We start from the raw sequence: 26,633 nt of genomic DNA, 5'->3' as shown, positions 1-26,633 counted from the left end.
GAGAGAGAGAGAGAGAGAGAGAGAGAGAGAGAGAGAGAGAGAGAGAGAGAGAGAGAGTTCCTTGATGACTAACAAAGTTGAATACTCATTTGTCATTTTTTAAGTTTCTGCCTGGTTAAGTGGTGGTCTTTTTTTCCTATTGGGTTTTCTGCTTTTTTCTTAAATTGGTCTTTATATATTCTGATATGAGACTTTCGGTTGTGTATGCACATTAGGAGTTGAGTTGAAAATAATTTCTTCTACTCTATAATGTTGCCAGAACCTTTCAGTGGTATCTTTTGAGGAATAAATAATTCTTTTGTTGAGACAGGGTTTCTCTGTGTAGCCCTGGCTATTCTGAACTCACCCTGTACACCAGGCTGGCATCAAACCTTGAGATCAACCTGCCTCTGCCTCCCAAGTGCTAGGATTAAAGGCGTGAGCCATCACTGCTCAATTAGCATAAATGACTGTTACATTTAATGACATACAATGTATTCTTCTCTCACCTATGATTAGTCCTTTGTGCCTTTGGCTGAGGAGATCTATCCCTATCCCAACATTATAAAGGTCCTTTCTTACTGTTGTTGTTGTTGTTGTTAGATCTATAGTTCAACTAGAAATGGGTTCTGCATGTAATGTGATCTAGGCCATCATGGCTAGCTGCGGCTGGTTTTCTTCCTCCCTCCCTCCCTCCCTCCCTCCCCTCCTTTTCTTTCCTTCTTCTGCCCACTCAGCTGTCCAGTTGGCTTAGCCACATTTATTTTAAAGATTGTCCTTCCCTCACAGAATTGAGACCATGTGTTCTGTGGTCCTCATGTGTTCTGTGATAGTCACAAATGGCCATGTATTTGTAGGTCTGCTTCTGACCACTTTGTCCTGGTCTGTTAGCATATTTTTCTGTCCTCTGAGAACACTATGCTAATTTTGAGTTTGTTAGGTTCTACAGTAAACTCTGCTATCTGAAGTCCAGGTCTTCCAGCTCTGTTATTTTCAAGGCCTTGACTATCCTGTACCTTTTGCACATCCTACTGATTTCTTCTTAATAATATTAAAATTGGCCTTAACTGCATTTGTTTTGAATTTTCATGAAAATCTTACCATCCATATTATTTGCAATGGTATATTGAGGCCTATTTCTGATAACTTTTTATTATTTATTAAGCAGTAGAATATAAAAAGAAAACATCTGTATATTTCCTCTGTTTCACAAATACATACAAAAGGCTATATAATGGATATATAATGTCAGTAGATGGAGGTAGAAAGAAAATGAGTAAGAATGTAAAGTAGCTTAAAGCCTATATAATTACAGCACTGCTGAAACAGGAAGGTTGTACATTTGAGGGCAGCCTCTCTGAGAAATAACCAGCCAACTGGCCACCCACCCACCTAAGGCAAAACACAACCCAAACAGCCCAGCAACAACATGAAAGGTTGTAGACTAAAGCAATCGATAAAGTTAATGGAGACTTGTCTTTTTGGTAGACAGAGCAGAAACTTTGCTATCAACTTTTTTAGAGTCAAAACAACATAATCAGTTATAATTCATAGAAATTAATATGAAAACAATCCTTTTGCTTTGAAGGAGAATTTTCCCTAGTCTTGACAGCTGAAGATGTGATCCCTCTACAATCCCCTGTTGACTTTTTTTTTTTTTCGAGACAGGGTGTCTCTGTGTGGCCCTGGCTGTCCTGGAACTCACTCTGTAGACCAGGCTGGCCTCGAACTCAGAAATCTGCCTGCCTCTGCCCCCCAAGTGCTGGGATTAAAGGCGTGCGCCACCACGCCCGGCCCCCTGTTGACTTTCAAAGGCAGTATCTAACCTAGCAGTGCCTTAGGTAATATTTGAACATAATTCCAAACCCATTTATCTAGACAGTTCTGTAAAATACAAGGCACAGTACAAATGTGTGTTTTTCTGATACTCTTGACTTGATAATGGACTTCTTTTTATTAAAAAATAAGCTATGTATCACTCAAGTCACCATGGATTAACTTATTTGTAGGCAAGAACATGTATTTTTCCTTTAGGGTTGTCCATAGATTTTGAAAGACAGTGGGACCCAGGTTATGTGAGTTTGTGGTGTTCTTTATTACTGAGTAAGGACACTATTGCCAGGCATCATAATAAGTGTTTTTAGTGTCAGTATAAAATTTAATCCAAGAAACAGTCCCTTGCAATAGGATGTGTAGTTAACAAATCTTTTCAAGTCTTTTTCACAATTTTAAGATGATCGTGTTCGAAATTATACAATCAAAAGTAAAGAATGTTTGAATATTTTACAACTGGCATTTCTGAAAGCTGAAGGAAAATTGTAGAGGCAGTTTTATTATTTTGTGATATTTACACTTTTGTTAGAATTTCACATTAAGGTTTGCCTATGGGCATTGCAACTAATTTCCCAAGTAAGGAGTAACTAGCTGTAGGAGCAACTCTGTACAAAGTATTAAGACTGAAATAAAATTAATTCAAATATTTCATACTTTTCTGTGTTCATTTTCAGGTTGAAGGTTTGAAACAAATGTGGAAAGATGTTCACTTCAGAGATAGGGGTTGTGGAAGAATGGCTGTCAGAATTTAAGGTAATAACAACTCTACTAATACAGAAATTTTACCCTAAACAAATTTTGTCTGGGTTTAAATTCTAATGGTGTTTTTATATTTTATATGACCAACATGCTAAATCATCTGTGGGGAAAGAATGTTATACTGTATCGTAGTAGGGAGCAATTTTTGCATAGCAATTTTTTGTGAAAGATTAATTCCTTTTTCCCAAGTGACTCAAAGAGCTTATTCATCTGTTTATTCTCTTCCTTCCATGTGACATTACCATGGCCATGAATATTGATGTCACCCCAGTGGCCATCAGTGACTCATTGTCAGAAATGAAGGGAAGTAGTGGGACTGGGCATGATTGACAGATAGTAGAAGGCAGCAAGGCATTCCTTAGTCTTCACCAGGCGGTCTTTCTCTAGAAGGCTGGCCTAGGAGCTGTGACTGTAGAGTTAATCTTTAACTCATTGGGGAAGAAAATCAGCTTAGGCTTTGTGGTCTCATGAACTCTTCTCTATGGTAGCTGAACTGTACTCTTTAAAACGGCTAGCTCTTTTCTCCTGTCCTCGTGGGGCACCTCATAATCCTAAATCACAGACATGAAGAGATAGGGCAGCAAGTGTCATGTTGATCTTATCTGGACTAATGAGCCCAGCATCAGGGACAGGTTTACACTCCAGTGGCACCAAGTTTCCTGGCTTTCTGCAGGGAAGGAGATGGTTGCCCAACAACAGTGACATCACCAAACACAGGAAAAGATAACATTTGGATAGCATTTGGAGAAAAGGCATTTTAGGTGAAATTTAAATGAAGCCATATTTTGATAGTTTCATCCCAAAGCAGGACTGTGTAATGTAATGAGTTTTACATCTAGTCTGGACTTGCAAGAGGACTTGGGATCCTGCTGTCTTGGTCTGAAACCTTCATCTGTGATGGAAACCAAGGTTTCTCCTCCTGGGCAGTGATTTAAACTCTCTGGGCAAGAGGGCATGTGTCGTTCTTACTGATGCACGTTCAGATGACCAAGTCTGGATGATCTGTGATTTCAGGCACGGGTCCTCAGTGAGAGTACGGTAGCAGTCAGAGAAGTTGTTCCTGTACTCCAGTTGCTAAGCGACCCTGGGAGAAGCTGGCGTCCTGTTAGCTTCATTTGCTGCTTTTGTCTAGCCCTCATGAACACCAGATAGGCTTTGTTACTTCCTTAGAGTCTGTTGCCGCCAGCTGAGTCTGCTTCCTTGGCTTTCTCAATTCACCATGGAGCAGTGTGGAATGTAGAAAAGTACACTATTTGACACTTTTTGCAAATTTTAATATTTGGATTAAATATAATACGTACATCCCTCTTGTCAGATTTGTAATGGTCATTCAAAGTTTTTAAGCTTCTCCTCTTCTTCAAAGGTATTTATGTTTTGCTGTACATTGTCATGATTTTGGAGTGAGGGCCAGTTGATGGAACTTCTCTGATTTAACTGTTGAGTACCATTTTTTTGTAGACCATTCTTATATCAAAGGTGGAAAAGCCAGCATTGCCATTTACTGATTCCTTAAGTGGGGAGTGTGCACAGAAGAGTGTTAAAGACTGGCCATGGGGGAGGGGCAATGATTATGACATCTTTAAAACCATATTGCCTATGCTAGTTCTGTTTATGTCAACTTTGATACAAACTGTAGTCATCTGAGAAGAGGAAACCTTGATTGAGAAAATGCCTCCATAAGATCAGGCTGTGGAGCCGGGCCTGGTGGCTCATTCCTTTAATCCCAGCACTCAGAAAGCAGAGGCAGGCAGATAGATCTCTGTGAGTTCAATACCCAGGGCTACATAAAGAAACCCTGTCTCAAAATCCAAAATCCAACCCAAAACAAAAACAACTGGACTGTGGTTTGGTCTATGGAAAATTTTCTTAATTAGTTATTGATGGGGAGGGACATAGCCCATTGTGAGTGGTGCTACCTCTGGACTGAATGTCCTGGGCTCTATAAGAAAGCAGGCCGATCCTTAGAATAAGGAACAAAATACCCATGAAAGGATATAGATACAGAGACAAAATTTAGAGCTAAGATGAAAGCATGGACTATTCAGAGACTACCCCACCCGGGGATCCATCCCATCATCAGCCCCCAAATCCAGATACTAATACACATGCCCGCAAGATTCTGCTGAAGGGACCCTGATATAGTGGCCTCTTGTGAGGCTATGCCAGTGCCTGGCAAACACAGACATGGATGCTCACAGTCAGTTATTGGATGGAGCACAGGGTCCCCAATGGAGGAGCTAGAGAAAGTACCCAAGGAGCTGAAGGGGGCTGCAACCCTGTAGGTGGAACAACAATATGAACTAACCAGTANAATCGGCCATCACTGGGAAGAGAGGCCCCTTGGTCTTGCAAACTTTATATGACCCAGCACGAGGGAAGGCCTGGGCCAAGTAGTGGGAGTGGGTGAGTAGGGGAGCAGGGGCGGGGGTGGGGAGTGGGTATAGGGAAGTTTCGGGATAGCATTTGAGATGTAAATAAAGAAAATAATAATAATAAAAAAATGGAGAATAAAAGAGAAAGCAGGCAGAGCAAACCATGTGGATCAAGCCAGTAAGAAGCATGCTTCCATGGCCTTGGCATCAGCTCCTGCCTCCATTTGCAAATGTAAGCCAAATAAACCTTTCCTCCCCAGCTTGTTTTGGGTCATGGTGTTTATCACAGAGATAGGAACCCGAAGATAATGCCTAGCTGCTAATTCTTTCCCACCCCCCACCCCCCACCCCCCGTTGTGCACAGATACCCAGGCAATGCAGTAGGGAGGACAGAGACGGCAGGCAGCAGTATTGGCAGTTGTGTGTTCTGGTGTCTGAGGGAACAGAGTAGTTGTCTGGTTAGCAAGAAGATGCAGAGGTGACGTGTACAGGAGCTAGCTGGAGAGGTTGCATTGACAGATAAGTGCCATTGAATACATAAGTGCATGTATTAAGGATATGAGAATTTGATTTTGCTTTGTCTGAGAAAGGCACTGCAAAACCTGGAACGGAGATTGTCGATAAGAAATCAAGGAGTGGGGTTAGACCAGAGTTGGAAGACTGGGTGGGAAGCCTGGGTTCTAAAGATGTGTCAGATACATATGTGCATGTGTACATTTCCTGGTGCTGTGCTTAGCGGCCCTTGTAGGTAGTGCACCCTCTCGCATAGCAATATAGCAAGCACCAAGTCTTGCTTTACTAAATACTGCCTTCCACTAAAAGAAACTAAGAGTATGAAAACATGAAGACTTCATCTAAGTAATGCTTTATCATTATGATGCATTGCTATAGCATATCAACATTTTGTAAAGTTTAAAAATTTAATATAAAGATAAGGAAACTTTTCCAACGGGAAAGGGATTGATGGAATCCTAGGCCACACGAAACAAAAAGTAATGGTGTAATTCCTTCTTCCCTGCTCAAATTAAATTCACCAGAATTCCAATCAGTTTGTTTCTGTGATGTTATGATGTTTAAATGCCTTCAAATTTGTATTGTTACCAATTCAAGGAGTTTCCTATCCCTTGCTTAATTGGGTGAGCATTCTGCAGTATGTTAATGTGTGTTGCACTCAGCTGTTGGTTTGATAAAGCAAACAAGATTATCAGCAGTAAACCAAGTGACACGAGGTAGAAGAATGCATGGGAACAGATATTCTAAGTGCTCTTGGAATGAAGGTACCTTTTCAAACTATTGTGATGTGAGACTATGTGTTTTAGTTAAACATTTTAAGACAGGAATTTTGTTTGGATTTTTAATTTTCGTGCACATGTATACATGTGAAAAAAGCTTCTTATACCTTGGAGGTGGCTGTGCCACCGATGGCTCCTGGGACTCCCATGTGGATTCTGGGCTTAGACTCTGCTCTTCTAGAACAGCAAGTACTCTTAACTGCCGGCTGTCTCTCCAGCTCCCACTCTCCTTTTTAGTGTTTTGTTTATTTTTTAAAGGAAATCCCATTTTTGGCCCTTTGGGGTTTTTGTGGTTTGTTTGTTTGAGCACATCTATGACAACATCATTGTAACTGACTGAGTGGGCAGAGAGTCAGCCACAGGTCGATGGGTCCCCAGTTGTAGAGGCAGTTGGCTGAGTAAATCAGTACAGCTTAGCATCCCAAAGGTTAGGGGCTGTGCCTTGGTCACAGTTTGAACTCCTCCTTTCATAATCAACGAAGGAGTCTCCAAAGCACAGAGGCAGTGTAGTTTGCTTCCTGTAAAACTTTATCTGAAAATTTACACACAATATAAACTCCTATACATTGTTTTCTAGTGGGCTGGATAGTTTGGGGGTCGGGGTAAAGGTACTTGCCACCAAATTTAATGACCTTAGTTAGATCCCAGAACCCACAGAGGCGACTGATTCTTCCCACTGATTGTTCAGTGACTACACAAACATGCACACTAAATAATAAATAATAAGTAAATGTAAAAGTTTAAAATAAAATCCTGTGCTTGGAGAAAAAAATTCAGTCTCTGTACTAGCTAAGGTGTTGGTTGTATTCTCTAAGTAGACACTGGGTCTCTGTACTAGCTAACTTGTCGGTATTATTCTCTAAGTAGACTAACAAAGTGACTAAACTAGGGTCTCATGAATAATTAATATTTTCAATGACTTATTTATAAAAAAAGTTTCAGATTGCTTTGTGTTTTTCTTAATGCTGTGTGTATTTTATGTAACAAATTCTAGGCTCCTAAGTTTTTTAGTTTTCTGGTACTCAATATATGGCTAAAAAATCCATTTTCATTTATGAAGCTGTTGAATGGGATTGTTCTCTTTATTGAATCTTCACCCATCTGCCTGTCTTCTTCCACCCAATCCATGTCACCTCCTTACATTTTAAAAGCCATCTGCCAAATGGTACTTAAGTATGAAGCATTCAACTTTTTAAAAAAAATTTTCATCTCCATTCTGCGTTCAACAGCATGAGAAACATGGTAATTGAGAAGGCCAACAGCTCTTGGGTTCATCTGGTCCTTAAGATTAGTTCTTCAAAGCACCATTTATTTTGTTTTAATGTTTGTGTATTTATCATATGCCTATGGTGTTTTGTCTGCATGCATGTCTGGGTACCATGTGCATGTCTGGTACCTGCAAAAGCCAAAAGGGGAGGTGGGATCCCTTGGGACTGGAGTTATAGATAGCTGTGAGTCACTGTGTGGGCACTGAGAGTAGGAACCACCCCAGGTCCTCTGGAAGACCAGCCAGGGTTCTTCTGTTGAGCCACCTCGCTGTCTCCCTCGTGTAGCAGGGTAAGCGCAGTACTTGTACCCTTCCCTTGTGTAGAAAGGTGACTTTCCTCGCATCCAAACCATGAGATAGTGAAGGCACTGTGAGCTGCCTGTGATGGCTCTTTTTACCTCACTGGTTTTAAAGGCATCCTTTTCTTATTTATCAACAGAAGCCCCAGGGTTCTATGCATCACAGAGATTGAGATTTTAGAAAAGAGATGTACTTTTAACTCTGGCTATTTCCTTTTCTCTTTTAAAAATGTTTTACTTAATAATATTTATATGTGCATTGTGTGTTCTAATCAAATCCTTCCCCACTTCTCTCCCCTGCAGTTCCTTTCCTATTCTTCCTTTTTACCTTTTCTCCTAATTTCATATGTTTTTTCTTTCAATCTTTAAAATTTTTTTTGAAATACTCACTGGGTCCATTTAGTTCTGCCTATATGTGTATGGATGTGGGACCATCTGCTGGAGCATATGTAGCCTCTCAGAGCCAGCATCCCTGAGAAAATTCCCTTTCTCACACCCTGCAGCCATTAATTGCTAATAGCTCCTCCGATGGGCCCCTCCCTCTCCCTGCTAGGACTTCGGCTGCTTGATCTTGTGCAAATCTTGTGCTGTCTCAGATGCTGTAGTTCACATGTGCAGCTGAGCCCTCATGTCTGATAAATACTGTTTCACTGCAGACATCCAGTCTCTGGCTCGCACAGGCATTGTTGCAGCTTACAGTGTTCACAAGTCAAACCCTTGATGACTTCCCCAGTAGGCTGCATCAGCCTCCCAGCACTGAGCACTAGGAAGTAAAGCAGAGTCTAGGTTGCTACAAGCTTGGCTTCTCCATGTCCCATTATGTAGATATCTGGTATCTTTAGCAGTAGGGTTTTACCGTAAGTTCTGGAGGGTATCCAAGAGCAATGGCAAACAAAATAAAACAAAAACACACCCCAAAACAAACCAAACAAAAACCACCCCTCCCCAAACAAACCACCAACAAACAACAAAAACCCAAGAAAACAAAAATTAACCCTGGAATTAGGAGGAGAGTTGTCTATGTGACCCTATTAAATAACAGCTCAAAAGGGGGTCGCTCATACACCATATTGAGCTTTGTACTGGATAGCTCTGGGGGGGGGGTGTTGTCATTGTTCTCCATTATAAGGTAGCTCATTTTATATATGCATGAGTATGTGTTTACATTTGAGGAGGCTTTTATGGTAGGTTTCCATAAGGGCCTTTAGTGTTGGAAGAAATAGGGTGAGGGATGGGAGGACAGGGTCAGAGAGGGAGATGGGAAGGATAATAATCCTGAAGCCTGTGGCTGGCTCACAGAAAATACTTTATGTGCTCATATAGACTACATCGTGTGCTTCACTTGTTCTATAGACTATAGTGTGCTTTACGCACACCTTTAGGCTCGCTTTCCTGAGATTAGACAGCTGGCGCTGTTATATAAATTTCCCCAGTGTTAGGCTACTCTTGATTACATGACAGAAATGCAATGTTGCCTGGAGGTCTTTGTTTCTCTGCCTTCCGGAGCAGGGCATGGGAGCCACTCTTGCTGTTCTGAATGTTGCTGCTATTGTTCTGGAGAATGGTGGCAGGCTTCCAAATGCTTCACGTTTACTCACTATGCCGGGAAACAAAGCCCTTATTAAATCAGAAAGACCTAGTCACTTACATGTCTTCAGGCAAAATAGGACCTGCTTGTAAAGAATCTTCCGAGTCCTGGCAATGTTAGTTTGAATTCTTTCTGTCCCTCAGAGTTCTCCCAGCAGAGGTCTGAGTCTGAGGCTTTCTGCTGAGTGACGGGGATGGAGAGGGAAAGGACAGCTTTCCCTTGGGAAGAAAGTGAAGTAAGGGTGAATCAACTAACCCTGCTGTAAGAAGCAATGCAGCTTAATGTTCTGTGCATACTTATACACACGTAAAGCTGTGTGTTGTAGCCACAGCCCATGTTAAATCATGAAATACTTGGTTATGGGATATGTGAGACCTTCTGTTAGGAGTCTTTGAGATGCTGTCTGTTGTGGGGGTGAGTGAGGGAACCTGAGTGAACAGTGTTGGGGAGACAGACACTGCTAATGAGATAAGCTCTAAAGGATACGTTTCATTATTGTTACAGTACATTTTTCTTCAGTTTTTTTTCGGTCACCTCTTCACCCATGATTTTGAGTTACTACTGAGTGTATCTCTCTCCGTCCCTCTCTTTGATCTGTAGGGTCCCTTTCTGAAGAAGTAGTGCTAGCAGGCTGTGGTTGATGGTCTGTATTTTAATTGGCATTAGCAGAATTAATTTGTGGTAGTGCAGTTCCGAGTTCTCCAGTTCTGAGCAGTCTATGTATTCTGCTCCACCTGCAGTTTAGACTCATCTCTGGCAGTAGCATGGAACGCAGGAGTATCTGGATCGGGTGGCCTGTGGTGTACACGTTAGACACATTAGCAGATCCTCATGGACCTAAGGAGATCTATCACTCCTGATGCTCTGAAGACAGAACTGTCTTTACATGTGGTTCAATATTGTTTCTAATCTAAACTGGCAGTTAAAGATGAAGTTTCTTCATTCGAATGTTGATAAATGTGTGGGCTGCATGCATGTGTTTGTGGGTGTTTGCATGTGTGGGGGTGCACTTGCACATGTGGGAGTGCATGTGTAGGTCCACAGTTGAGACTGACTGTCTCCTTTGATTACTTTGCACTTAACTAATGGAGGCAGGGTCTCTGGTTGAACACGGAGCACACCGTTGGCTAGTCTAGCAAGCCAGCTTCCCTTGGTAGTGTCCTGTTCCCGCCTCCAGAGTACTGGGATTACAGTCAGCACCATGCCTGCCCAGCTTTGACTTGGGACCTGGGAATCCTACTTCTGCTCTGCACGTTTGTGCAGCAAGTGCTTTATGTACTGAGCCATTGCCCTGATTCCAATCACGAGTCTGATGGTGATTTACCCTGTTGGTAATAAAAGAATAAAACTTTTTTTTTTAATTTGCTATTGTTGAGTTATAATTTACATCACATAAAATTCACTGTCAAGTGAGAATGCAGGGATAATTTTATTTTATTTATTTTTGTTCTTGTTCTTTTGATATTTTTATAAAGTTGTACCAAACACCGGCATGGAATTCTAGAAACTATGTCTTTTAGTCAGTCTTTCTTAGTTTCCTTCCTTCTGTGACCAATATATATATTATTTTTCTTTTTAATGAATTTGTCTGATTTAGAATTTCATAAAAATAATTTTTTTAATTTGTTTAGACACTCCCAGAAACATCTTTGCCAAATTATGCCACAAATTTGAAAGACAAGAGTTCTTTAGTTTCATCTCTCTATAAAGTTATCCAGGAGCCACAGGGTGAGGTAAGTACGTTACATTTGTATGAATAATATCCAGTTGATTATTTTTATTTAAATATAAAATATAACATACATGTGTAAGGTAAGAAAATGTATATACTTACAAAACAAGAATAAATTTAATCTCAGCATATAATTCTCCAGAATGAAAACTAGAATCCTTACTGTATCCCCAAATCCATCTTTCTCGGTGTTCTCCTTCTCTGTGTGTCTCTGAGTCTCCATGGCCTTAAAACATCTAAGTTGCGTAAATAATCTTTTTTCTTCAGCAAATATTGATGTACCTGCTATAAGCCATTACTATGGTGGACATTAGGGGCTCAAAGATCAGTGATCTTCATCCTGAGAGAGAAAAGTGAGAGCGACTGAGTAACCGTGTGGAACTGCGTCTCTCCGATCTGTGGTCTACATGGTCGTTACCTCTAATAGTCATCTGGGGATGTACTTACCACTGTAACAGATATTAAGAAATGGACCTGGTGGCCGGAGAGATGGCTCAGAGGTTAAGAGCACTGACTGCTCTTCCAGAGGTTCTGAGTTCAATTCCCAACAACCACATGGTGGCTCACAACCATCTGTAATGGGATCCACTGCACTCTTCTGTTGTGTCTGAAGACAGCTACAGTGTACTCATATAAATAAAAAAAATAAATAAATCTTTTAAAAAAGAGAGAAAGAAATGGGCCTGGGATATGGTTCAGTGGGAGAGCTCTTGCCTTGCATACACTCGGTCCTGGGTTTAGTTGTTAGCATAAAGAGCAGGAGAAAACACTGGGATGACTATGGGGCTGGTGCTGTTCTCAAGCTGAGTCTGGCTTCCTTAGCTTTCCTAGCTGTCTATCTTCTGTTATGAGGTGATGGTTTGATCTTAGACTACCCAGTCTGCAGAGCTGGGAAGGAATGCATTCTTTATAAGTTACCAGGTGTCATAGCAACAACAAGCACAACCAAAACACCAGACCATGGACAAATACAGCAAGTAAAACAAACACTCGCAGCAGCAGGGAAGTGTAGGAGATTTAAGGTGCAAGGCTTTCGTTCGTTGAATGCTGCAGTTTGGTCTGCCTGTGCCTTTCCTATTCTGAGACTAGAAGGAGACAGCGCTGGAGTAGATGGAAAGGAGAGAACTTGCATAATTCCTTTTGTTTTTGAGTTTAATTTAAAATCAATCTCAGTCTCCATCCCTCTGTGTCTGTCCTCTGCCTCTGTCTCTCTCTTTGTCTGTCTCTCATCCCCCCCCCCCCCCGTCTCTCAGCAGGGTCTTACTTTGTAGCCCCGGCTGTCTTAGAACTCACTATATAGTCTAGGCTGTCCTCAGATTCACAGAGAGCCATCTACCCCTGCCTCCTGAACCCTGGCATTGCTGGCCTGCCACAAATAACTGAATAAAGAGTTATTCAGTGGTAGGCGAATATATGTGGATCCATGGGCCTTTGCAACCAGTCTGTGCACTGCAGGAGATAGTGTTATTTGCGTGATTGATTTGTGTTGGCTGGAGTATAGAGTAGCCTAGACTCTACTTACTATGCTGTGGAGTACACTGTGAATGAGATGCCAGCAGGCTTAGAGTTTCCCGACAGGCCATCAGACTTCATCTGGAATAATTTAATCAGAGTTACGTTTACCTTGTCTTTTCTTCACCAAGCTGCTTTCCCCGTTTTTCTTGTTGCCCAGGGTTCCTTTACAAGCAGCCCTCAACTTCCAACGAGTTTGAGCTATGTTTTCATAGGGAAATATATTCCAAAATGTCGCCAAGCCATTAGCAACCCAGCATGTTCAATCACCACCGTAAAATACATTCATGTTACCTAGGCCTGTATTTCTCACATTATATAGTATTGTTTTCTGACATTTGTAAACTTCAGCTCTTTCTCCTTTCTGGCTCTTATGTGTACTGTCCGTCATGGTCCATAGCCTTTCTGTCTCTATTTCCTTATATGGAAAAGTGTGGCTGGTGCTAGTATACTGACAGTAGAGTGGGAGCTGATCCTGTTTCTGAGTAAGCAGTGTTTGGCAAGCCCTGAACATCAAACACATGCTGGTGTTGGTTTCTGTCGGCTTTAAGTGCATAATTTTAATCTTTTTGCAACATGTTTTTTTCTTTTCTTTAAATCTGTCTTCACTTAATTATGCCTTCATTAGGCAAATTTTTTAAATTTTGGATTTAAAACTGGTCATAAAGACTTTGAGTGTATTTTCATTAAAGTTGATTATGTGTTCTTACAGAGTGTCTTAAATGAATTTTCTAGCAAGGTTTATAATTGAAAATGCTTGTTCAACTTCACAAGCTTCGTGGATTGATTCAATTCAAGCTTGCTTGGGGATTTGGAAATGTGAGTGCTGGGGCACAGAGAGAGTGCTGGGCACAGAGTGAGTGTGGAGCACAGAGCACAGCCACTTTGTTCTGTTTGAGACAGGCAGACCTGTGCTTTCTAACGTGATGTGGAGAAAATACCCTATGAGTGAGTAGCTGCCAGAAGGTGGATCATTTTTCTTTCTTTTTTTTTTTTTTCTTGGAGACAGGGTTACTCTGTGACAGTCATTGTCCTGAAACTCACACTGGCTGGCCTCGAACTCACAGAGATTCACCTGCCTCTGCCTCTGCCCTCCCCCATCATCTGCCTCCCCAAGTGCTGAGATTAAAGGCATGCACCACCTTTATAAACAGTCTGCTTGTCTCGTTTTGCTTTATTTTGCCACAGAGAGTGGAACCCACAGCCTTGGGTGTGTGTGCTAGGCGAGCGATCTGCGTTGGAGCTGCATTCCCAGCCCTGGTTTCAGAGGAGGATAGTTGAACTTACTCCCTACTCTACTTATTTAGTCTGTTTGAAATGAACATTTACACTATTCATAGGTTTCTCTTTGTTGTAATTATTGGTAATAGAAATCTGCTTGGTGTCTTGATTTAATCTGCTGCTTGTTAATGAAATATGTTGTTTGTTCAGGTTTTCTTGAAAACCAGTGCCTGTGAGTCTCCTGACACGTTTGACCATGTTTTGTGTTTGATTGCAATGTATGACTTAAAGGAACACTTGAGAGATATGAGAGTTTCTTAACTTGCTTTTCTGGTTTTTAAGAATCTTTAATAAAGATATAGGTAGTGCTACTAACCTAATTTAATTGGGAGTATAGTGGGAAAGAAAAAGGCTATAGAAGATTTTAATTTATGTATAAAAGGCAGGGGCAGTAACCATGGCTTTAACAATGGGTTGGGTGTACTGACTGTCTAACTGTTCTACACACTAGGCTTCACACACACGGGAACAAGCTGTGCGCTTGTTCCTGTTTTAGTCCTTTCTGCCCCGCAGACAAGCCCTTATATGTTGACTTCTAATCTATTAAGAAGAAAGGCGTTAAGGAAAAGGCTTGCTACAGCTTAGCCAAGAGGTAAGAACAGGGCCTGAGGAAGAGTGGTTGGGAGAGTGTAGAGCGTCTCACTGCCATGTTGCAGTGTCCTGCCACTAGAATCGAAACGTTCTGGGGTAGCTGGCCAGTCCTTCAAGAAAAGTAAAACATTTGTATATTTTAGACATAACCATTTTGAGAAACCTTGTGTAATTCATGCAGTGGTGTCACCACATACATGCTTACCGTGTCATCTTCTTGCAGTTACTAGAGCCCGTGTGTCACCAGCTCTTTGAGTTCTACCGCAGTGGGGAGGAGCAGCTGCTGCGCTTCACTCTGCAGTTCCTCCCAGAGCTGATGTGGTGCTACCTCGCTCTGTCAGCCAGCAGGAATGTGCACAGAAGCGGCTGCATTGAGGCCCTCCTCCTAGGGGTTTACAACCTGGTTTGTATTTCGCGGAGTAACCATATGCCTTTGGGAAAACTGCTTTTCATTTTAGTAAAACTACTATTCATTTAAAAGAAAAAAAGAACCTATGGGTATTGGGGCACACATATAATTATCTAAACAAATTGTTATTGGTTGAATGAAAACTGAAACTTTCATAGAGATAATAATAATTTAATAATAATGAGAAGAATACCACCACCAGTGGGGTTTTATTTTATTTATTTTATTTTATTTTATTTTGAGACAGGGTCTCACAGTGTAGCTCTGACTGGCCTGGAGCGTGTTACTTAGAATAAATAGACTGTCTTCAAACTCACAGAGACCTGCCTGTCTTTCAGGTGCTAGGATTAAAGGCATGTGCTGCCATGCCTAGTTACTGCTATTGTGGAATCTTTAAATTCAACATCTGTTTAAGTGCATCTTTAAGCTGGTTTTTGCCTTCACACACACACACACACACACACACACACACACACACACACACACACACAGCCAGTAGAAAGACCTAAGATGAGATTCACTAGTCACACTTCGGAAGTCCCCACTGTCTCCCGAGCATATGCACTGTATTTAACAGTTTGTGTGACTCCGCCTGAGTATCAGTCCTGACATGACATTCTGAATACTTATGGTTTGTGTTCTTTAAGATGGAGAGGAAAGGTGAGGTCCTTCTGTAGACACAGCTCATGTTTAATTGCCTTAGAGAATATAACTTGTTAGCACAGAACAATCACTACACAGTCTGTGCCTCAGCCGTCCTGAGAACAGTGGAACTGGGATGTAGTTGGACATTCTCTATGTGGTCTGCTCTGCTTTTGTTTTGAAAACGCACCAGTGCACATGTTACCTAGTGATGCTAATGGTTGTTGATAATGGATTGCTAATGTTCAAGAGTTCTGTCTTTAAACTCCTTTTATTCTGGTCTTTAAAACTTTGTCTTAGAGGGAAGAAAGGGGAGGGAGAGATGTTATAATTATAACCTCAAAAAAATTGAACCTGGACAAATTGTCCTAATAACTTAATTTTACTTTTAAAATGTTACATGCAAAAGGTGACTTTTAAGATATTACCTTTTACTTTTATTTGTAGGAAATAGTTGACAAACACGGACATAGTAAAGTATTGAGTTTTACAATTCCATCTTTATCCAAACCATCTGTATATCATGAAGTAAGTAGTTTTTTATCAAAGTGTATTTGTTGGGTCCTAAGCTCCAATTGTCCCCTAAGTTAGGGTGTGGTTACCTATGCACAGAAGTGAATCGTTAGTACTCAAAAGGTACTGATCGTCACCACACGGAGTGTTTACTCTTTCAGAAGAGAAGTCAAAACCACTAAAGGATTGAACTAAGATCTGACAGTGAGAGCCTTATTGAAAGCGTTTTTATCTTTGTATAATGAGTAAGGCTCATCTTAATGTGCGTCTGCATGTGGGGTGGAGTGGATAATTGTGTACTTTATGATGGAATTTTAGAAATTTAAAATTTGATTTTCTTTTGTGGTTTAGTTTTAACTTGTTATTAAATCTTGGGGTGGAAATGTGACCGGCAGTCTGAATATCCCTAAGCTATGTGGTACGCATGCCTAGTAGGCACTCTCCATGCTTTGTGCATTCTCAGTGTCACCTTCAACAAAACAGCATCTCTTCTCTAGCCTTCCAGCATTGGGTCTATGGCGCTGACGGAGAGTGCGCTGTCCCAGCATGGCTTATCAAAAGTCGTGTACAGTGGACCCCATCCTCAACGGGAGATGTTGACAGCTCAGAACAGGTATACTGCAAAGGCACAGTTCTCCTAGCATGCTAAGTTGTTTAAAAATCGTTTCAGTAAATTTATAATATTTAGTGAGTTAAATGTAACACTTCTGTGGATATCAAGTCATTTTAGAAAAGAACCAGACATACCTAGACTCGCCCCTGTGCTTTGCTGCAGGCATTATCTTGAGTTTGGAGGGTGCAAGATTGTTCCTTGCAGCCTTCTTTTCCCTTTGAGTTTTCTTACTGTGTCTGTAATGTGTAAGCCTGGTTCTGCTGCACAAGGTCAGTTAACATTCCTTTCCTTTGTCTTCAGGTTTGAAGTGTTGACATTCCTTCTGTTGTGTTACAATGCTGCCTTAACCTACATGCCCAGTGTCTCTCTTCAGTCACTGTGTCAGATTTGTTCAAGGTAAACCAGATGTCCTTGGTTTCTAATCCTGGAGTATATGAATGAAAGACTGCTAGTTTGTTGCATACTTAAGTTATTGTTGTGTGATTGTTGGTACATAAGTCAATGTGTAGTCCAGCCTACTGAGCACATAGAAAATGGTTTAGAAATAGTAGCCATCGAAAAGCACGATCATGAATATCCAACTGAGTAATGGTTGGGTGTAATAGTAAATCAGAAGGGGTTATGTTACCTTTACAACAATGACATGGTAATAATTTTTTTAATTTGTGGAATATGATTGGGTATTTCTTTTTATTTTGTTTGCCTTTATTTATCTATATTTACTGTGTTCTAGTTTTATGTCAAAAAAAAAAAAAAGAGAACATGGCATTATGGTTTTTCTTCATTTAAAAAAATAGAGGTAAGCCGGGTGTGGTGGCACATGCATTTAATCCCAGCACCCTGGAGGCAGAGGCAGGCGGATTTCTGAGTTCAAGGCCAGCCTGGTCTACAAAGTGAGTTCCAGGACAGCCAGGGCTATACAGAGAAACCCTGTCTCGAAAAACAAAACAAACAAAAATAAGAGGTAAATATGTTGGTTTTGAGGATATATTATGCAGCACTAAAATATGAGTGTAGAGTGGGTGTTCTGGTGGGGTAAGGGTTGGCTTATTCTACTTGCAGCTATTTCTTCCTCAGTTTCCCTACTTATTTTGGTTTTGGCACTAAAGAGTTTTGAGTTTCTTACAATGTCCAATGAGCTTATGTTCATCCTTTGAATTAAAGGCCTTTTAAGAAAACATTTTTGGGGGCTTGACAGATCGTTTATCAGTTAAGAGTGCTTCTTAACATTGGATGGCTCACGACCACCATAACTGCAGTTCCAGAAGATCCAAAGCACTTTTCTGGACTCCTTGGGCACACACACATACATGCCCATACACACAGAAACACACATACATGTCCATACACACAGAGACACACATACATGCCCATACACACAGAGACACACATTCAGGAAATTTTGACTTTTAAGTGTGTGTGTGTGTATGTGTGTGTGTGTGTGTGTGTGTGTGTGTGTGTGTGTGTGTGTGTAGGTGCAGGTTCCAGGGTAGGCTTGTGGAAGTCAGGATAATGCTCAGGAGTCAGTTCTCCCTCTCTCTCTTCACCTTTTGGGATGCTGGGCTTGAACTCAAGCCGCCAGGCTTAGTATTAGTGTCTTCACTTGAAGAGCCAAGTCAGGAGCTCCAGCCTGGGACTTGGTGGTGGTAGTGTGGTCTACAAATAGAGGGCAGCTGTATTAATTCATTAATGTGCTATCAAGTTGGGACTGTATCACTCCTGACACAGAGTGACAAAGCAGCCATTTTCTAGTAATACATACATGCACAAGGAAGGAAAACGGGTCTGCAATCCCATAACTCTAGCTTTCTATGAGAAATACTGTGTTCCTGTTTATTAATTGCATACAAGCTGAGCTCATGCACGGTCCATGTGTTTTTGCAATTTCACTCGACCCCCATTATTTAGGTAGACACTCCCACAAACACTAGCGCTAGAATCCAGGGCTTCTCACAGGCTAGGCAAGCATCCCTTTAACAGGCTCTTTGCAGACAGGCTCTCTTTGTATGGCCCTAGGCTGGCCTGAACTCACAGAAATACCCCTGTCTCAAAGGATGCACTACCACCACCCTGCTCCTAAGGAGATTTTTAAAAGCACAGTTTAATTACATTATAGTGCACTGGCTAGTATATATAATTGGTTCTGTGTTGGACCTAATGGTAGTTCAGAGATAGGCCGCTGAGCTGCATCTCACTTGTTGCCTGCACTGCTTCTCATCATAAGGTTTTGTTTGACTGAATTTTTATGTAAGTTATTGTCTTTGAAAAAAAAACTCGCAAACCCTGCTGATTTCTGTTTAGAATTCTCTCAAGGGTGTTGTGTTTAAATACGTTGTAAACAATATAAAACTGCCTGTATTTTATTTCTTGTGTGTTTTTTAGCATTATTATTGTTGTTGTTTAGCTTTTTTTTCAAGACAGACTTGTACTATGTAGCCCTGGCTGTCCAGGAACTCACTATGTAGACCAGGCTGACTTTGAACTCACAAAGATCCACCTGCCTCTGCCTCCCAGGTGCTGGGGTTAAAGGTGTGCATCCTTATGTCTGGGAAGAGCATTACAATTTTTTATCTGTCTGAAATTTACAATGGATATTTCATGAAGCTTGATTCTGGGTTATAGTAATTTTTCTGATCCTAAGTTTGTACCAAGAATTTAATCATCCATGAAAGAAGTGGCAGAGACAAAGTTTGGAGCTAAGATGAAAGGATGGACCATCCAGAGACTGCCCCACCCGGGGGCCCATCCCATAATCAGCCACGAAACGCATACACTATTGCATATGCCAGCAAAATCTTGTTGAAAGGACACTGATATAGCTATCTCTGTGAGGCTATGCCAATGCCTGGCAAATACAGAAAAAGTACCCAATGAACTGAAGGGGTCTGCAACCCTATAGGTGAAACAACAATATGAACTAACCAGTACCCCCAGAGCTCGTGTCTCTAGCTGCATATATAGCAGAAGATGGCCTAGTCAGCCATCGTTGGGAAGAGAGGCCCCTTGGTCTTACAAACTTTATATGCCCCATACAGGGGAATGCCAGGGCCAAGAAGTGGGAATGGGTGGGCAGGGTAGCAGGGTAGGGGGAGGGTATAGGGAACATTCGGGATAGCATTTGAAATGTAAATGAAGAAAATATATATAATAAAATTAGTTAAAAAAAAGAATAGAGCCAAAAAAATAAAAAGAATTTAATCAGGAATTAAAGTATACTAAAGATCTGTTAATGGTAAGTTCCATGTAATGTCCCCAGAGTTACTGATAATTGAATTGATCAAAATTAGTAAACCAACCAGTGAGCATGTGACTCACCAACCGTGTACACTGCCTGCCTGGGGCTTTACAGTCTCTTACCAGTATATCATATTCAGGGAAATGTTGCAAGCATTCTGTTCAGAAGATTGTTTTATGGATACTAGATTTGTTATTTCTCTTGTTGGTTCATAAATATTAGAAAATCATCTGCACTTAACAAATACGTTTCCTTCCAACTTTCCAGAATATGTGTCTGTGGATATCCCCGACAACATGTAAGAAAATACAAAGGCGTGAGCAGCAGAATACCGATTTCATCTGGCTTCATGGTGCAGATGCTAACAGGAGTGTATTTTGCCATGTAAGTGTGTCTCATATAAAAAGCAGAAAAAAAGGAGTTCTACTCAATGTAGCCATATTAAGAGAGGAACAAATTATAGAAGACAAGAGGGACACATAGCCAGAATCCGCCTCTCATGGCTCTGTCATTGTCTCTGCTCCAGTCTCTCTTGCAAGGTGTGTTGACAAGTTGTCAGACTATTGACTTGAATTCCTGGAAGACTAGCTCCCTGTCCATCAAGCACTGCAGCCCAAGTCCTTCTCTGCCAGCAAGAGACTCTTAGGGAGATTTCTTGGGGTCCACAGACAGCTTCAGTGGGCTTACAGCTAAAGGGAGGGGCACAGTGTCTCTCCCTGCCCTTGCCAGGATGGTGTCAGCAGGGTTGTTATACTGTTGCCATAGTTACATTCTGGGTAACCTCTACAAATCCCCCTACTTTCACCTAGTATTTCTGGTGGGAGCTGGATGGATTGCTGGCGAGTTTTCCTCCTTTAGGTTTCTCGATATGCCTGTCTCTCAGAGAGGGTCTCCTCTCCCATTTGTTAGGCCCTCCTTCAGCAATAGAGTGCTGTTCCTAGCTAGCCCGCCCTTCACTTGCTGCAGCACTTGGGAGAGCAGGTTCTGCACCTCCCCTGGGTGGCACAGTAGAACTGGCCCTGGAGGGGGAGGGGGTATGGGTGAGCCAGCCTGGAGGGTATGAGCACAGGAGAGCTGGCTCTGCCCCTTGTGGCTGTGGCATTTGAAGAACTAGCCAGAGCAGTGCTGGAGAGCTGGCCCTGGTGGCTTGGGTGTGGGCAATCTAGCAGGCTGACTAACTCAGCTACCACCCAGGCCCAGAGCCAGGACTCTGAGTTGTCCCACGCCAGCATCCACCCCAGCTAGGAGCAGCTGGATCTCCACAGCAGAGGCCAACAACAGAGTATCTGAGAGGAGACCCGGTGAGGAGCCTCTGTTGATAGTGTAGCAGAAGCCAGAGACCTTGAACCAGACCAGTAAAGACTATGGATAAAAGTATAAAGGGTGTACTGTGTGACACACTGTGACACTCTGAAGCTTCTACAATGAGATGGGGTTTTTGTTTCTTTGTGTTTTTTTTTTCTGTTTTTTTTTGGGGGGGGGGAGGTTGTGAGGGCAGATTTGAAGGAATAGGGAGATGAATGGGGTTAGAGTGCATGATGTGAAATCCAGAGAGAATCAACACGTTACAAAAAAGAAAAAAGAAAAGAGAAGAGAAGAGAAGAGAAGAGAAGAGAAGAGAAGAGAAGAGAAGAGAAGAGAAGAGAAGAGAAGAGAAGAGAAAGAATGGGAAGTTTTTCCTTATTTCTCAGTGTACACTAGCCTGGTGGTGATAGGTGGAATGTCCACAGTTTCTTTCTGTGTTGTCCTGATCCCTGTCAGTTCTAGGCAGACTCCTCCTCTCTGAGTGGTGTGTGCTGTAGACGAGGTCCTGCCTCTCTTCAGAAGCAGAGAACCCCTAGTTGTCTTAGCATAGACTGTGGTCTAGATCCCTGTTTTCCTCAGAGCCACAGTTCTTTAGCTGTGCGTTGGGGGTAATAGGTTGATAGGATTGGCTCTTCTCCCCAAAAGCTGTACAACTTCTGCTCATGTGAAAAAACTGTCTGACAGGCCTGTGCTTTCCCTGCAGTGGCCACTCTTCTCCTTCAAGCCTGCACCACCAAGGGCCACCTTTTCTGGTCCCCTGTCCTGCTTCCCATGTTTCTTGCTGATAGCTATCGGAGGCATGGGGAAGCCCATGAACAGTCCATGTGTATGCTCCAGAGGTTTGTGAGCCCTGCTACCTCCAGAGCCAGCGTTGTACTCTACTGGAGTCTGTTAGAGAGCTAAGTTACGTCCCACCTGCTGCTTATGGCCTCCCTTTCTTGGGCTCAGATGTTTGGTCGCTCTCCCTCAGCTCTGTGATGGGTTCATTAAGTTACGATTTTGAAGATAACGTGTGTTTATCTTGGCTTTCAGATGGGAGTAATGCTTCCCCTATTGAGCCTCTCTTGTGCTTTGGATGTAACTCACGCCTCTTTATTTTGATGACAGAGACCATTCTATGTCTGCTGACTTGGATCGCTCAGTTGAGTTTTAGGATGTGTTTGATATATCATTGAAAGTTGAACATATGTAATACACACATGCTGAATTTCTTATCTCTTGTGTTTGCAACATGCATTGTGTTCCTTTCTAAATGGCCTTCAGGATGCAAAGGAACAGCTACATAGGAAAGTGGGTAGGCTTGGGTTCTCAGTAAAACCATGGGAACTACACGGTAATTTGACCATAATTGTTCAGAAAATTATTCTAAAGTATATAGTTTATTATGTTCTGAGTTACTTTGACAGTGTAAGATGCCTGAAATTGCCTTAGCTCTTTGATTTCTGTTCTATAAATACTCATGTTCCTTAGAGAAGAAATGTACATGTATAAAATTTTATTTGCTATTAATAGGCGTTCAGATAATAGGAACTTTAAAAATACATTTTAAGGAGAATAGAATGTTAAGCAATGTGCAAATGTGGTCTGTTGCTTTCTTTAGTAGAGATAAATTGTTCCCCATTATGTTTTGTTTTGTTTTATAGGATAAATTAAAAATAATGCTTTTAACTCCCATGTTTTGCAGATACAATGGAGAATGGGATCTAGCTCAGAAAGCATTGGATGATATTATATACAGAGCCCAGCTAGAATTGTATCCAGAGCCTCTGCTGGTAGGTTCTGCACTTAATTATGCGATTTTTAACTTAAATTGTTTAGTTTAGAACTATGCATTGAGAAGTAACTCATAGCATATGAAATGCTTTTAATACTCAGTGCTTGGTTGTACTAGGAAATATCACATTTAAATGTGTTTGTATGGGACTGGAGAGATGGCTCAGTGCTTAAGAGCACTGTCTGTTCTTCCAGAGGTCCTGAGTTCAATTTCCAGCAACCACATGGTGGCTCACAACCTTATTTAATGGGATTCAATGCCCTCTTCTGGTATGGGTGAAGAGAGAGAGAGAGTGTGTGTGTGTGTGTGTGTGTGTGTGTGTGTGTGTGTGTGTGTGTGTATGCTTGTGTGTGGTAGTGTACACCTTTAATCCCAGCACTTGGGAGGCTGAGGCAGGCGAATTTCTGAGTTCAAGGCTAGCCTGGTCTACTTCCTATTTAGGAGGGTTAAGTATCCTCATATTGAAATACCTCGGGGAAAATATTATTCTTATGAATTTGTTAATGCTTAGCCTTATAGTTTATCTAAAAGTAAATAATGCATCTATTTACCAATCTTAAAGATTTTTTTTTCTCCTTTTAGGTTGCTAATGCAATAAAGGCTTCATTGCCTCATGGTGCCATGAAATCTAGTAAGGAAGGTACGAGGTGTATTCAGGTGGAAATCACACCAACCTCCTCTAGAATATCAAGAAATGCAGTTACCAGTATGTCAATAAGAGGTCACAGGTGGAAAAGACATGGTAAGCACTCCTCAGGTCCGCGCACGGCTGGCTCTCTCCCTCGGTGCTCTGCAGCTGTGGTGGTAGAACCTGTAACCTTAGGAAAGCACCATTGTAGCCTAGAAAGCAAAGCCCCTAGGTTCTCATCCAGGGACACAGACACTGAGAGGGCGACACTTCTTGTGTTAGGCACATGAATGAAGAATACTTAGTTTACTTACTGCAGTAGAACAGGAGAGTAAGAACGTGCATTGTAACTACTCATGTACTTTACGGTGCTGATCTTGGGTAGCTGTGTGCAGTGGCTGACAGTCTCCTGCTCAGGCAGGCATTCTACATGCAGGTTTTTTCATGTTGGAGTACAAGTACCCACCAGTGACCTTCCATTCTGTCGGGACTCGCTGGTAAAGAGTGCCATGCTGTCAATACACTAGACATTGCTAATTTACAAATTCATTTTCATTCAAGATTATATTAGTTTTCTTTCTTCCCTGCTTTATTTTCCTGTATTAAAGTGTTGCTGGAAGTTAACTGCATTCGCCATGCATCCCTGTGCTTTGCCACTTCCCTCTCTTCTCCTTTAATCTCTTCTTTATTCCATCCCTTCTTCCTGTTATACCTTCTCTCCTCTCTAACCAAGAGTGAGAGCCAGACGAGAAATGCCACCTTCCTCAAACATGACCGTCAGCATTTCTTTGCTCCGTGCGTGCACGGAGCATGTGGGTTAAGGGCCCTACTCTGCTTTCGTCCTCCTCTGCACTGAAATGAAAATGGCAGCTCAGTCTGGGAGACTGTGTCATAGCCTCACTCCCTGTGGTCCACAGAGGAAAGGGAAAGGGAAGGATGTAACAGGTTGTAACATAGAAAGCTGATCCTGACTGAGAAGGCTTGCCACTTCCCCTCAGACACACTGAAAGAATATGCCTGAAAAGAGGGTGATGTTACTGTTTAACCAAGGGCCATTGCTGATCTACTCATTTTTAAAATTACTCTGTGAATCCTGAAGGTCCAACAGGGAGTCATAAAAGAGTTTGTGATATTTGCTATTAGGCGACTACAAAATACATACAAAATCCATTTGAACATGCCGATTCCAAACATCCTTCTGTTTCTTCAGTGAAGTTATGCTCTTAAATGAGAATAAACTGCAGAAGGAAAGTAACTTAGTGGACACCCCCTCACCGTGTGAAAGCAGGTGCCGGTGCTGCACACTGGGCTGCACTGACCCCGCAAGCACTCCCAGGCTACTGCTGCAGAGCAGAGACATGCAAGGCAGGTTCTCAGGCACCGCTGCCTGCCTTCTCACTGTTTACATGGGGAATGTGGTAGAGGATGTGGGTTGCACAATTCAAACATGAGACATATTGAAGCTCTCTCTCGTGTGTGTGTGTGTGTGTGTGTGTGTGTGTGTGTGTATGTGTGTGTGTGTGTGTGTGTGTGTGTGTGTGCGCGCGCGCGCGTGTGTGCATGCGCAGGTGTGGATTTACAAGAAAGAGATATATATCCTGTAACAAGATGGAAGTTATTTTTCAGAAACATTTTGTAGGAAAAAAATGACCAAAACAAGAAAAAAAGAGTCCTTACATGTATTGTGGATCTAGGTTCTGTTTTGGCTGCCCCTTACAGACTGTCTCAGGCTACAATTTCATTAAAGTAGCCCTTGTATTACCTGTTCCTTTATGTTTATTCAGCTTCACTGCACTTGAGTTCCTCCTGTTTATGATAGCAAAAGTGTCATAATTGAGGATATAAAAGGGAATGGACTTTCAGCCCATGAGCAGTTAGAGTATGGGCTGGCCTGAGCCCTCACTCTCTGGAATGTGAATGACTCCCATCCACTGGGCTATAATAAATGGTACTTGCATAGTCTTACTTGTCTCTAAGTAGGCTGCAGCATCCTTCTTAAGGTGGTTAGTCTTAATCGTCTGGCTTCCTGTGTTTCACCCTAAACACCTTGCACTGCGCCCCACTTCTGAAGGATTCCCCTCCTCACACACTGCCACACTAGGCTTACCTAGCACCCAGCACCCAAGCCATGTGGAAACACACATCCCCAGGGAAGCATTGCTCAGGAAGTTTCCATGTTTCCTCATGTCTTTGATTTCTGCCTGGACATATTATTGTTCTGGCTTTCGAACAAGCAGTGGTTTCTTGTGGAGAGGATGGTTATCATTGTATACTTCTTAAATATATAGACAATCCTTGATTTAAAAGTAGATTTGAAATTTTCTTCATATGTAAAATTTTATGTATTGTATTTTCTGTAACAAAATCAAAGTGAGACATTTCTTTAGAAACAGTATGAAAGGACATGGAGCTCCCAGCATGACCCACAGTGGCCGTTCTGTATTGCCCTATGTGAAGCATAGTGCTGTGGAGGTCACTTCAGGTCATGACTGAAGACTGAGAGTGCCTGTGTTTGATGGGGTCCTGGGTAAGCTCTCCATTCAGCTCATCTCCCCACTCTTCACAGCCATCCCTGGGGGAGGAAGGGTGTGTTCTTTGTGACAGAGCTAGGGCTTTGTAACCATGCGAGTGGTGATGGAGCCGGGGCAGGAGCAGGGAAAGCAGCGCCCACTGTAAGGAATTGTCTGCGTTGTCTTCTTGACTCCTTTGTTTTCCACATGTGACAAGGCTGAAGCATATCTTTTCCGTTGAGCTTTGTCTTAGCTCTCTCCTATTGCTGGGAGGAGACACCATGATGAAGGCCATGTATAGAAGATAGAGTTCACTGGGGTCTTGCAGTTCCAAAAGGCTGGAGCCCATGCCCATGGTCTTCATGGGGAGATGGCAGTGGTTAGGCAGGCAGGGTCCTGGGGAGTAGCTGAGAGCTCACATCTGATCCATAAGCAGGGGGGAAGGAGGGAGGGAGGAGAGAGAGAGAGAGAGAGAGAGAGAGAGAGAGAGAGAGAGAGA

At 42.1% G+C, this 26,633-nt stretch overlaps 1 protein-coding gene across 4 annotated transcripts in view; it reads left to right on the top strand.

The window, feature by feature from the left end:
- Positions 1-26,633, top strand: part of Fam126a (family with sequence similarity 126 member A) — a 106,948-nt gene that overhangs the window by 23,267 nt on the left and 57,048 nt on the right. For 3 of the 4 annotated variants that reach the window (XM_021190619.1, XM_021190616.1, XM_021190617.2), the window contains exons 2-10: positions 2,487-2,565; positions 11,021-11,122; positions 14,729-14,908; positions 16,004-16,084; positions 16,567-16,682; positions 16,983-17,078; positions 20,185-20,301; positions 22,907-22,994; positions 23,579-23,738. In XM_021190619.1, the coding sequence (XP_021046278.1) occupies positions 2,515-2,565; positions 11,021-11,122; positions 14,729-14,908; positions 16,004-16,084; positions 16,567-16,682; positions 16,983-17,078; positions 20,185-20,301; positions 22,907-22,994; positions 23,579-23,738 (991 nt within the window). In that variant the 5' untranslated portion in view covers positions 2,487-2,514. The remainder of the gene's footprint in view (positions 1-2,486; positions 2,566-11,020; positions 11,123-14,728; positions 14,909-16,003; positions 16,085-16,566; positions 16,683-16,982; positions 17,079-20,184; positions 20,302-22,906; positions 22,995-23,578; positions 23,739-26,633) is intronic. The other variant, XM_029534912.1, reaches the window with a different exon arrangement.

Source organism: Mus pahari, chromosome 2 (genome assembly GCF_900095145.1).
Source record: "Mus pahari chromosome 2, PAHARI_EIJ_v1.1, whole genome shotgun sequence".
NCBI lineage: Eukaryota > Metazoa > Chordata > Mammalia > Rodentia > Muridae > Mus > Mus pahari.
Note: the sequence above shows the minus strand (reverse complement) of the source record. Positions and strands in the feature narration are given on the sequence as shown.